The 13,870-nt window shown below is 40.4% G+C and overlaps 1 protein-coding gene across 1 annotated transcript in view; it reads right to left on the bottom strand.

Annotated features, from left to right (window-relative positions):
• LOC124873599 (cadherin-2-like) overlaps nt 1-13,870 on the bottom strand; it is a 185,445-nt gene that overhangs the window by 97,049 nt on the left and 74,526 nt on the right. Inside the window, exon 6 of the mRNA XM_047374346.1 lies at nt 4,505-4,649. Within this exon, the coding sequence (XP_047230302.1) occupies nt 4,505-4,649 (145 nt within the window). The remainder of the gene's footprint in view (nt 1-4,504; nt 4,650-13,870) is intronic.

The raw sequence follows: 13,870 nt of genomic DNA, 5'->3' as shown, positions 1-13,870 counted from the left end.
AACCCCTGCATGTTGTAAGCAACACAGCTTTTGTTCACTTTTCTTCTAGTTCTAGGCACTGGAGACAGTAGCAGCCAGCCAGTAGCACACGCAATTTGCTAATTTAAATAGGGCGGTCTGCACCTCTTATGCATCTGTTATCTATAGCATGCAAAATCTTCAAAAGTCACATGCAACATGCCCACTTATTGCATGTGCAATTTATTTTTTCTGTACAAGCAATTTAGCGCCCCATATTTGGGATCTTTGAAGATGAGGGATCAGAGGGAAACAAACACAAAAGAATAAGCAATTAATAAAAACACTTAACAATAGAAAAGCATGGGCACAATAAATAAAAGAAAGCAAGACCGAAAGAACATGATGAACAACAAAGAAATGGTCAAAATACCCACACAAAAGAAAATTCAAATACAAAACCCTACAGATTGTCACAGAGAAGATATATTATCTTAAATCTTAGAACAAAAGTGATCATGGCTGAAGTTTGGGTGCATATTCTTAGTTATAGTGGCAAACAATACATTGCATCTGGTCTCCCAGATGGGCATTTAGACTGCTGAACAAGATGGATAACGTGTGTTCCAGTATTGATTGTATCGTATGTTTTGTCATCCAATTGTTTTTGCGTAACACCCAGAAAACAATTTGGCAGCAAACTTAAGTGTTCATAGCTGAGCTCATAGCTAAGCTTAAAATATTAGTTTAAATTTTAACATTAGTCTGGTTTACTAGCATAACAGATGTAACAGCAGTTATTGCATAGCTGAATACTGCCCATTTGGTTATTCTACAATGCTTCCTATTCCCACAATTGGCTGGACATCAGTTAGGCTAAACAGGCTTATTATATAAGAGCTACTATAACATAGCTTAGTGTCATTCCAACATTATCACCCTAAACACATAAGAGTCCCAGTGTCATCCCCAAAACTCAGTTCATACAGACATTACTACACATTATCTAACATTTCCGTTGTGACTTTTGTTGTTGTGTTGTGGCTTTTGCGGGTGTGTTGCAGTGTTTGCATTTTGTTGACCTTTGTGGGCCACCATAGTGAATGAATAATCGTTCCCACTTGAGAGCATTAAACCTATAAATGTTTTGAAATGGTTTTAAAAGTCTTATATCTTATATATTTATGGACAGCAGCAATTGCTTATGTCAGGTCATTGCATTGTATTAAAACACCTACATGCTCCAGGCCTTTGTAAAGCTGCTCAAACACTGATAATCAGTTTACCAGTTGCAGCTGATCTGCAGCTTTCTACACACTGATTGACAGCTAGATGATTTCCTACTCTGGGGGGAGGTTTAAATATGGTAAAGTGAATTCCTGTTTTCAATGTTGCACTCTGTGGATTGTTTGGTGTGTTAAGGCTCTCTTGGTTTGATCTATTTCTCTTTACTGTGACATCTGACTTAATCTAAGACATAAGCACGTTAAAACACATTTTTTGTTGCTGCACTTTACGTTTGGTAACCCTCCGTGTTTTACATGGTTTTCACATAGTGGTAAGAGGTCGCTAGCTTAGCTTTTGCTCCATCATGGCTACCCATTCAGATGTTCAGCTACTCCTCTGCCACCTTTGATGATAATGGTACGTGTAACAAATGTAGCATTTTTGTAGCTTTGAAGGCACGGTTGGCGGAATTGGAGGCCCGGCTCATCGCTGTTGAAAAATCAGCAGATATCAGGGGCCCCTTAGCCAGGGCCACCAAGGGTAGCTCCCCGTAGCAGTCCTTCAGCAGAGCTTGCGCAGCCGGTAACTCAGGCCGGCTGGGTGACGGTATATAGCAAGCACAGTCTTAGGTCCCAGCCCACGAGTAGCCAAAAACCCGTCTGCATTTCTTACAGATTTTCCCTGCTCAGTGACACACCTGCTAAGAAGCCGACTCTGGTAATTGCTGGCTAAGGATAAGCGTAAATACAGTAATATTGTTATCCATGTTGCCGGTAGTGACACTCACTTACACCAATTCACAAAAGTTAGTGTAAGTTTGCCAAAACATTATCGGACTCTAATTTTTTCTGGTCCCCTCCCTGATCTGACCAGTAAAGACATGTTTAGCCGCATGCTGTCATTCAGCCCCTGGGTGTCTAGGTGGTGTCCAGAAAACAATGTGGGCTACATTGATAATTGGCGAACCTGGTCTGATCCGAAAAGATGGCATCCATCCCACTTTGGATGGATCACCTCCACTTTCTAGTAATCTGTCTGAATTTATTACTTCTACCAAAACTTGGACAACCCAGGATTCAGACCAGGAAGCAGGGCCGTAGTTTAACACTCCTCTCTGCATCTTCTGTACTGTTACCCACCCATTACCCTATTAGACAGTGGCTCACCCACAGCCAAAACTGAAGAGATTAAAAAATCTAAGGAGGAAATCTAAGGAGGAAACCATGAAAATCTCACAAAATTAAAAACAACTCAGACTGAAAAGAAAAATAAAACAATTAAATGTGTCCTACTGAACATAAGATCTCTCTCTTCAAAGACTTTGCTAGTTAGTGACCTGATTTGTGACAATTAGATTGATTTATTTTGTATTACAGAAACCTGGCTGCATCAAGAGGATTATGTTACTATAAATTAGTCCTATTCTTCTAATTATTTAAATGTTCTCATAACTCAAAATACTGGGCGAGGAGGAGGAGTAGCAACCGTCTTTCAGCCTGATTTATTGATTAGTCCCAGACCAATCAATAGCTACAACTCTTTTAAATATTTAATCCTTAGTTTTCCTCATCCAAATTGCAAAGCACTAAAACCACTTATGTTTGTTGTTTTGTACCGTCCACCACGGCTTACTCTCAATTTTTAGATCAGTTTTCAGACTTCTTATCTGATTTAGTGTTAAATACAGATAAGGTTATTATAGTGGGGGATTTTAACATTCATGTTGACACTGAAAGTGATGGCTTAAATATAGACTTTAATGCTATCTTAGACTCAATTGGCTTTGCTCAAAACATTAACAAACCTACCCACCTTTGTCTTCATTCTCTGGAACTTGTGCTGACATATGGCATTGAGTGTAAAGAAATAACAATATTTCCTCATAACCCTGTCCTGTCTGACCATTTTTTAATAACCTTTGAGTTTTATTTAACTGAGTTCTAATAATGGAAAAACAACCTTTAAACAATTTGTTCCACTTTTAATTTTATCACAGAAAAACACAGATGAGGGCATTCATTTTGTTTCTTCCCCTTCGCAAATTGATTCTCTTGTTCATAGTGTTACTTCATCATTGCGTGGTGCAATAGACTATGCAGCCCCCTTGAAAAAGAACATAATTATTCATAGGAGACTGGCTCCCTGGTTTAATTCAGAGCTGCGTACTTTAAAGCACAATGTTAAAAAATTGGAGAGAAAATGGCCCTGTACACACCTACAGGATTCCTACTTAATCTGGAAAAATAGCCTACTGTTGTATAAAAAGACACTTCGGCAAGCTAGAACAGCTTATTTCTTATCATTAACAGAAAAGAACAAGAATAATCCTAGGTTTCTCTTTAGTACAGTTGCTAAACTTACACAGAGTCATAGCTCTGTTGAGCCATCCATTCCCTTAGCTCTTAGTCATGTCTTTATGGGATTCTTTGTACATAAAATTGATTCTATTAAAAATAAAATCATTGACATACTCCCGAACATAATTACTTCATCCGCAGTAAGTGAGAACACATTGGAGGTAACTGTAGAAACTGATCTGTGTTTGGACTGTTTTGATCCTGTGGAGCTTCCTGAGTCATCAAAAATATAAGTTTCATCTAAACCTTCAACGTCAATGTTAGAGTAGTTCCAACCAAATTATTTAAGGAAGTGTTCCCTTTGATTACCAGCCCCATTCAAGTTTTGATTAATCTATCCTTAGTAGATGGATATGTACCACAAGCTTTTAAGATAGCTGTAATTAAACCTTTACTTAGGAAACTTTCGCTTGATTAGGATAATTTACTTAATTACAGACCTATATCCAATCTTCTATTCTTGTTGTTTCAGAGCTCAACATAGCACTGAAACAACACTAGTGAAAGTCATTAACGATATTTTCCTAGCCTTAGATAATGGACTTGTGTCTGTACTTGTTCTGTTAGATCTCAGTGCTGCATTTGTTACAGTCGATCACAATATTAAACAGTGAGTCGTATTTCTCCTATTTTAGCTTCCCTTCATTGGCTCCCTGTTAAATCCTGAATAGAATTAAAAATTGGGGATAAAAATAAACTGTATGTAACAAGGTCTAAATGTGACTATATGATTGGAATGTAATAATTGAAATGACTTTGGACACAGCTGGGACCACCATAAAATCATCTGAATTGGATCTGTTTGTAAAGTGCCATCAGCTGTAATTGCCAGAGATAAATAAACCGAACAGAATAAAAGTGTTGATGTAATTTATCTTCTAAAGGCCTGCTTGCTGTTTGCAGAAGAATTCCCCCTAAAATGGGCAATGCTAGTCAGCCTGTGCATGTTTATTTGTTTGTACCGGGCTTGGATCCCTCTGGAACAGAACCGTTGAAGATGGCGTGCATGAACTCTGGTCTGTTATCATTCTGGTCAATGACGTTGATGACGATGTCAGAAGGGTTTTCCACTTCACTGCCAGTCGTATTCGAAGCATGGGCTCGTAACTATATGCAAAACATGAAACAAAGAAGTTAATGTGAAATGCTAAGAATCTCTACAGCTGATTTTACATAAGTTCTCTTGTCTTGTCGAAAAGCAAAAGATTAGGACAAAATCAAATTGGCAGATAGATAAAATTGTATAAAACGAGAAAAGTATTTCCCTTTCTCTCTTTTAGTAGGAGCATTTATATAGGGACACAGGGCTGTGTCTCTGACATACTGGTGTGCAGTACACATGGGCACTGCAGCAAAACTGTGCTGGCACCATTCCTGTTTACCCTCTACACTGCAGGCCTTGTGACAGGTGAAGATGACAGTGGGCTTAGGACTTGGTGAATTGGTGCCAGCAGAACCATCTGATGATCAACACGTGGAAAATCAAGGAGCTGACCCCACCACAAGGACATCGTTTAGAGTGCACGGGGTGCTCCTAAAGACCTTTTTTTTCTCTATGGTGCCATCAGCCAACTTCTATGATGCAGTATGTTGGAGCAGCAGCTTATCTACAGCTGAGAGGAAGAGGTTAAATTAGCTCATCAGGAAGGCCATCTTTGTCCTAGAATGCTAAGTACTGTATGTGCCAGAGTATATACAATACAGAATATAAGGATAATGCAAAGGAATTGACATTATCATACAACTAGAAAAGATTAGGAAGCTACTCAGGTGGAGTGGTGATTTGAACCCATCTGTTGAAGACTTGAGCAAAAACAGAAAGCAAAACAAGAAAGAGTTTTCAGCCTAGGTTCAAAACAGCATTACCAGGGAGTGTGCAGATTATTTTGTAACAACAGATAAACCAATCTACAAATTGATCCTGACTATAAACTTTACATGAATTAAAAATAATCACAGTCTGACTTCACATTTATCCACAAAGTTTCTAGAGCTATTTATCAAAACAACAAAAAATTGTAGATACTCCATTTGCCTTTTATTGCTGAATGTCTGTGTAATGTCACAAAGTTAATGCTAGAGTGAATACAGTAAAACAAGTGCCTACATCCTGCTCAAATGCCAGTTTCTAGTCTTTTTTCACTGTCATGTCAAAAATCATAGTTCTGACATAAGAACATTTTCAACTATAAATGTCTGATACATTTTTTTTTACATCTCAATAAGAAAGTAATTTATTTACAGATAAACACAAAGCAATAATCTTGTTTTACAAACAAAATTAACAGTAATGTATATTCTAACAAACTGGAACATTAGGACACCCTAACCCCTAATAACTAGTCTCATTCCCTTTTATCGAAATAACCTCAGTAAGATGTTTGGTGTAGGCATATCTCTGACATCGGCCCAAGGAAAGTTTGCCCCACTTCTCACTTTCAAGTTACCCTACAGCTTCTCAATAAGATCAAGGTTTGGACATTGATTATGCCAAAGACTATCCACTTCTTAATTTTCAGCCATTCCTTGGTGAATGTATTGGTATGTTTTGGGTCATTCTTATGTTTCTGTAATGATTCACAATTTTTCATGTCATGCTTGTGTTTCTGTGCCACCATGTTTCCCCTTGCCTTCTCCCTCCTCTTACAGGCCTGATCTAGTCCACCTGTGCCATGCCTGATTGTCTCCCTGCTTCACCTGTGAGCTGCACTACTTAAGCACTACACAGCCTCTGCCTACTGTCAGTAAAAACCCAGTGTTCCTATATCTTGCTTTCTAGTGTTTCCTGTGATTGACCTTGCATATGCCCAAAGATCCTTCTTGCCTTGTCCATGACAAATCTCTTCTGTGTTTCTGATATCTGGACATTGACCCTCTTTCTGCCTCATGACTTAGGACTCTTGCCTAAGCCCTCTGAGAAATATTGCCTCTTCTGTATCTCAGTGAATGACCATTGCCTGAAAATTGACCTGGCCTTTGGATAATGAATCAGTTTGGAAGGATTGTTCGTCTGTGTTGCCTCTGGCATCAAGTCTCACAGAAGACTGTCTGTTTGATCTCCCAGTCTAACCTATCGTCCCAAGTGACTGGACGGTGCCTTGGAAAAGCTCAAATGCATTCGAATGGGAGGAGGAGACCTGTTTTCCACAGCCCTCTTCAGGTTACCCCAGAGATGGGATTCTGTACTCTGGATAAGTATATTCAAAAACATTTCCTCTTGGGAAGCCATTTTTATTTGACTGGACTCACTGTCATGTGTTTTTGTTTGTTATGAGGATTTCTCTAAAGCCTGACTCTGAAATATTACTACACCCCAAGGAAACTACTACAGCCCCAATTACAATGAAATTGGGACGTTGTGAAAAACGATTTGCAAATCCTGCTCAGCCTATATGCACATGAATCCACTAAAGAGACAAGATATTTATGTTAAAACTGATAAACATAGATTTGTTTTTGCAAATATTCACTCATTTTGAAGTTGATGCTTGCAACACGTTCCAAAGGAAGCTAGTACAGGAGCAATAAAAGACTGGGAAAGTCAAGAAATGCTCCAAAAACATCTGTCTGGAGCATTTCACAGGTAAGCAGGTTATTGGAAACAAGTGAGTGTCATGATTGGGTATGAAAGGAGCATCTCCGAAAAGCTCAGTCCTTCACAAGGACCACTTTGGGGGCAACTGTGAGAGCAAATAGTGCAACTGTTTAAGAACGTTTCTCAATGTACAATTGCAATAAATTTTGGGATTTCATAATCTACAAAGTGGAAAGGTGTGCTATGGTCTGACGAGCCCACTTTTTAGTTTGGTTTGGAAATCCCCAAATTCCCAAAGAGGGAAAGGACTATCCAGATTGTTATGAGCACAAATTACAAACGCTAGCATCTTTGATGGTATGGGGGTGTGTAAGTTAACTTGCACACCTGTGAAGGCACCACTAATGCTGAAAGGTACAACCAAGTGTAGCACACATAAAATCTGTTACTAAACCTGCATGTCATTTAGAGATTTTGCCTTTTGCCAGAAGGTGGCCCAAACAAGTCTCTTCTGCTTGTTGCCTGTCCTCAGCAGTGGTTTCCTAGCAGCTATTTTACCATGAAGGCCTGATTCACACAGTCTCCTCTTCAAAGTTGTTCTAGAGATGTGTCTGCTGCTAGAACTCTGTGTGGCATTGACCTGTTGTCTAATCTGAGCTGCTGTTAACCTGCGATTTCTGAGGCTGGTGACTCGGATGAACTTATTGTCCGCAGCAGAGGTGACTCTTGGTCTTCCTTTCCTGGGACGGTCCTCTGTGAGCCAGTTTCTTTGTAGCGCTTGATGGTTTTTGCGACTGCACTTGGGGACACTTTCAAAGTTTTCCCAATTGTTCGGACTGACTGACCTTCATTTCTTAAAGTAATGATGGTCACTCATTTTTCTTTACTTAGCTGCTTTTGTCTTGCCAAAATACAAATTCTGACAGTCTATTCAGTAGGACTATCAGCTGTGTACTGTATCCACCTCCTGCACAACACAACTGATAGTCCCAACCCCATTTATAAGGCTTATTAAACCTGACAGGGCACACCTGTGAAGTGAAAACCATTTCAGGTGACTACTTCTTGAAGCTCATCAGCAGAATGCCAAGAGTGTGCATAGCAGTAATCAAAGCAAAAGGTGGCTACTTTGAAGAACCTAGAATATAAGACATATTTTCAGTTGTTTCACACTTTTGTGTTCAGTATATAATTCCACATGTGTTAATTCATAGTTTTGATGCCTTCAGTGTGAAGCTACAATATTTATAGTCATGAAAATAAAGAAAACTCTTTGAATGAGAAGGTGTGTCCAAACCTTTGGTCTGTACTGTACTTCCAACATTTGGAAAAGGGGGGGTAGCAGCGGACTTCCCACGATGCCACTGGCTGTATAAAAGCGCCCCCTTTCCAAGGAATCTGTCTCTTACACACGGCCTACAGAGGGACCGGACAGGGGAGACGCTACTGTCTCTTTGCTGGCAAAAAGACATAACTCTTCAACTGGATCCGAGAGTGTCATAAGATCACGCGATCATATGCACAAGTTAAGTACGAATAAATCACTGTTTGTGTATCCGATATTCATTCATAAAAAGGGGTAATTAAGGTATAAGCATTGCTTGACTTTCTCTCTGAGGCCTGCAGAAGCAAACTGTGTTCCAGAGAGTTCCCTGCAGAAACACTGTCTCTACGAAGCTGACAACAGGAGCAGCATCACCGTGGTAACATGCAGCTTCGTCGGCCTGACAGCGAGCACCCCCCCAACAGCTTTGGAGGTTAGCTGAAGCTAACCTTTGTTCAAATTGAATGTCTCTTCAAACTTCATCGTCGCCTGGACAACTCCTCCGCATAGTTCAAACGAGGTTAGGGATTTGGGCAGAGTAATATAGATATTTAGGATGAAATGATCTGAACATTTTCATTTTATGAAGTTTGGTTTGTGTTGAACTCAGCTATCTTGGTGCTAGCAGGCTATCTGCAGCACACGTGCTCAGTTTTGTGTTCTGTTTGTGTGTTTTTAAAGTTAAGACAAACTTTACTTGAAGGGTGATTTTAAACACAGAAGATTGATCATAACGCGCCGTCCGCGCTTATGCATTTTAACCCTTTTATTACCCCTGGTATTTTAAAGGTGTGGGTTTGATTCTGGTACTAAGCTATCAGCATCTTTTGTTAGATTTAACTGCTAACAGGTAAGGACACGTGCTTGTTGCCAAAGAATATTTAGTTTTCAATCCAGTAAATAATAGTCCCTAACATTATTTTACTAAATTTGATAACTAAGTAAACACCATTAAGACCCATTTCTCGAGAAAGATTAGTTTTTTTTCCAAAATATTTCCTTAAATATTTTACCATTTCCTTAATAATATTTATTTGAATATTATTTTAATAAATAAAGGCAGCTAATGAGACCCCATTGAGAATTAGTCATCCAGAAGGTTAGTTTTATTCAGCAGATCTTTCTTTAAAACATTATTTTAATAAAACAATATTTTATCTGATCTTGCATTGTGACTGTTTGTCTAAAGGTTTGCTGATTATTGCCTTAGTTGGTTCCAAGACTAACTTAACTTCAATTCCAGATTCTTCAAGATAATCCTTGGCTCTCAAACATAAACATTACATGGTAATGTTGCATCACTCTTTTGGTCATGATTTCCAATCATCTTTCATCAACTTGTTTATATTGTACATAGCCCATTAGTCTTCATTATTCTTTAATTCTGCTTGGTAGTTTAGTTGGATTGTTTTAGTATAGTAAAGAGTTTGTTGATTGAAATATGTTTGACTTTGAGTTGACTTATTTTTGTTAATAAATTCTTGTATTTAAAGAAATTGTGTGAATTCATTCCATGTGTGTGCAGTTTTGCTGTTCAATAATGTCAGAGCTCGTCTCACACCTTTCCATTTTGTCCTAATACCATCGCCTTACTGGGCTGGTATTCACAGGACAACCCTTAACAGACCAAAATATTATTTGATAAAATATTAATATTAAATAATATTTTCTGATTCATAGTCACAACATAAGGCTATGTTGATTGTAAAATAAGACTATGTTGGGCTCATCCATTTTGGGGGGATACACCGGCTGGGCTGCACAGTTCGACATGCGCAGCTCAACAGATGTCGCAGCTCTGACGCCGTCCCGGATTATAAAACCTGTGTAAATTAAACCTTCGTTGTCATTTCCAGCGTGTCTCACGGGACGACACAACGGAGACGCATATCTGGAGTGACAGAAACTCGCAGACGAGTTCGTTTTTTCCTCCACACGGCCATTACTGGAAGAGCTTGAAAGCTGGAGCTCTGTCTGATACAAGAAGGTCAGAAGATTCATATACTGATCGAAGACCTCGCAAACACTCTGGCGCAGGTGAAAACCCACAAAGGTTTGTTTCCAAGATGAGTTTCCTCCTTGTTGATTCTGTCAACTGCAATGGTTCCTCATATTTTCCCCGTTCTGGATGGATGAGAAGTTTACTGTTTTTGAGTTGATCACAGACGCATGACACTCTGGTCCCCCCACACCTCACCCTCATTTTCTTCAGACCTATGACCGACCCGTCCTTAAACCGGTGGAGAGAAAAAATCAACATCAAAGTAATTTTGTTCTTTTTTTATATTAAATCGGATAGGTAAATTTAGAAGTCTGGGCAGGATGAGGCAAAGTTAAGGTGATTTAGAATCACCACTAGTTAATCCAAGGTATCAACTTGTTGCATGCAATACTGATTGAGGTGTTTTATGCTGAGCTGTTTTTCCATTTGCTGTGCAAAGGTGCTGAATCATGCAGCACAGATTCGATCAGCAAAGTGCACTTTCATGTTTTTGTCCGGCTGATCCCAAATTAGACAGGACTTAGAACTTTTCCATTCAAAGCAGCTGCGGTCTGGGCCTCCCCTGACCACTCCTTTGTTCCAGTTTTATTACTGGAGATTTTCCACGGAGTTCCCGCCTCAGAGTTTTGTGACCCTTTGTTCAAGATTTGGGGCAATCAGCTGCTAGAGGTTAAGGTGCAGCCCACCGTCTATCAGTACACCAGGAGGGCTTCTCTTTCCAAGTTAACCCAAATTGCACATTTTGTCCAAAAAACTGCTGGTTTGATCTTCATAGACACTCAAAGTGCATATATTTTCTTTTATAATTATCTTTTCCTGCTCTCGGTGGAGGTGGACGCTTTTTCTCTGTCTCCCGCACCCCTCCCATATCTGCCCTGCTTCAGCTCTGTGTCTTGTCTTTTTTGGAGCCTCCTTTTGCACATCTCCCAAATTCTTCCAAAATATGGATTTGGTCAGCTGGTTTCTCAATGCAATTGATCACATTTTCTCGATGAGAAGACAGGGGTCAGGAGAGCCCACTTGCCCGGACGGGACATTTTTCTCCGGATACACGATGGACTCCTGGCAGAAGTGGAGGATTGTGTGTCTGTCGATAATGTCAGTCGAGGATGTGGAAGATATATATATATATATATAATTGGATGTTTGATGTTAGGATTTCTGCCTTTTGGAGTCAGCGGTTACCTGGAGAAATTCGGAGAATGTCAGCAGCTGTTCTGGCCATTGTAAGGCTGCCTGGCATGTGTGATGGGATCTTCAGAGCAATCAACACTCAGACTGAGATGTTACGTGAGCTGAATCGCAGACTGGAAGTGATCCTTAGGATCGCAGGCAGGTTGCGGTTCCTGGACTCAGGGGTGAAATGGGATAAATCTTGGAGAAAGTTGTTCGCTCGGATCTGGCAGAAAGACCAGGAATTTGGCTGTTTGGATTCGCCTTTGAGAAGCACCAGCGAGACTCTCAAGGCTGACGGAAAATGAAGAGTCAGCCTAACCCAAATAATTATTATTTTTCTGAATCTGGCTCCCCTGCATGGCCTTGATGGATGGCTATCTGCAACCTCTCCTGGAAGTTATGTAAACATGACGCTCTGCTCCCTCTGCCCCCTCCCTTCCCTGAGGACATCTGTGGACCTGCTCAGAACTTGGCCGGTTGATGAACATTCCAACGAACCATCAAGGACAATGGCCTCTGTGACAGTGCTTCATGGACTTACTTGCACACACTCACTTGCACATACACACATACACTCACTTAAAACTGTGCACATATATTTATATTATAGTGTAGATATGTTTATACTGTTTAATTTGTAGTGTATTGCACCGACTACGCCAAAACAAATTCCCTGTATGTCCAAAAACGTACTTGGCAATAAAGCTTTTCTGATTCTGATTCTGATGCTCAAGATAAACATATGCACCCCTCACACAACCTTCACCGTTCCAGGCATAATGTTGTTTTGTCAACTTGTTGCTTCTTTGTGCTGAGGTTTTTTGCAATCTCAAACTGTATTATGCTAAGGATAAAGTGTGAAATATGATTTTTTTTCCCCTACTTACCTAATGTGGCCTCTTTTCTCATCTAGCAAGGGCAGCGCCTGTGAGTGGGCAGCAAAGCCTCAGTGACCCATCCCCCCCTTGTCTTGTGTCATGATGTATGTTTGGATGGGTTGTACTGGAATTCTAGTTTCCCTCGGGGATCAATAAAGTATCTTTGAATTGAATTGAATTGTTAGGTAGTCATTTTTATCCCCTTTGTGTAGAATGGTGCTTGTTAGTTAGGTGAAGGTTTTTGGACCAGAGTAGTAATTACAGGTCCTTCTCAAAATATTAGCATATTGTGATAAAGTTCATTATTTTCCATAATGTAACGATGAAAATTTAACATTCATATATTTTAGATTCATTGCACACTAACTGAAATATTTCAAGTCTTTTATTGTCTTAATACAGATGATTTTGGCATACAGCTCATGAAAACCCAAAATTCCTATCTCACAAAATTAGCATATCATTTAAAGGGTGTCTAAACGAGCTATGAACCTAATCATCTGAATCAACGAGTTAACTCTAAACACCTGCAAAAGATTCCCGAGGCCTTTAAAACTCCCAGCCTGGTTCATCACTCAAAGCCCCAATCATGGGTAAGACTGCCGACCTGACTGCTGTCCAGAAGGCCACTATTGACACCCTCAAGCAAGAGGGTAAGACACAGAAAGACATTTCTGAACGAATAGGCTGTTCCTACAGTGCTGTATCAAGGCACCTCAGTGGGAAGTCTGTGGGAAGGAAAAAGTGTGGCAGAAAACGCTGCACAACGAGAAGAGGTGACTGGACCCTGAGGAAGATTGTGGAGAAGGGCCGATTCCAGACCTTGGGGGACCTGCGGAAGCAGTGGACTGAGTCTGGAGTAGAAACATCCAGAGCCACCGTGCACAGGCGTGTGCAGGAAATAGGCTACAGGTGCCGCATTCCCCAGGTCAAGCCACTTTTGAACCAGAAACAGCGGCAGAAGCAGCTGACCTGGGCTACAGAGAAGCAGCACTGGACTGTTGCTCAGTGGTCCAAAGTACTTTTTTTGGATGAAAGCAAATTCTGCATGTCATTCGGAAATCAAGGTGCCAGAGTCTGGGGGAAGACTGGGGAGAAGGAAATGCCAAAATGCCAGAAGTCCAGTGTCAAGTACCCACAGTCAGTGATGGTCTGGGGTGCCGTGTCAGCTGCTGTTGTTGGTCCACTGTGTTTTATCAAGGGCAGGGTCAATGCAGCTAGCTATCAGGAGATTTTGGAGCACTTCATGCTTCCATCTGCTGAAAAGCTTTATGGAGATGAAGATTTCATTTTTCAGCACGACCTGGCACCTGCTCACAGTGCCAAAACCACTGGTAAATGGTTTACTGACCATGGTATCACTGTGCTCAATTGGCCTGCCAACTCTCCTGACCTGAACCCCATAGAGAATCT

This window comes from Girardinichthys multiradiatus, chromosome 9 (assembly GCF_021462225.1).
Source record: "Girardinichthys multiradiatus isolate DD_20200921_A chromosome 9, DD_fGirMul_XY1, whole genome shotgun sequence".
In the NCBI taxonomy this organism is placed as follows: domain Eukaryota; kingdom Metazoa; phylum Chordata; class Actinopteri; order Cyprinodontiformes; family Goodeidae; genus Girardinichthys; species Girardinichthys multiradiatus.
This window is presented reverse-complemented; position numbering and strand designations above follow the sequence as displayed.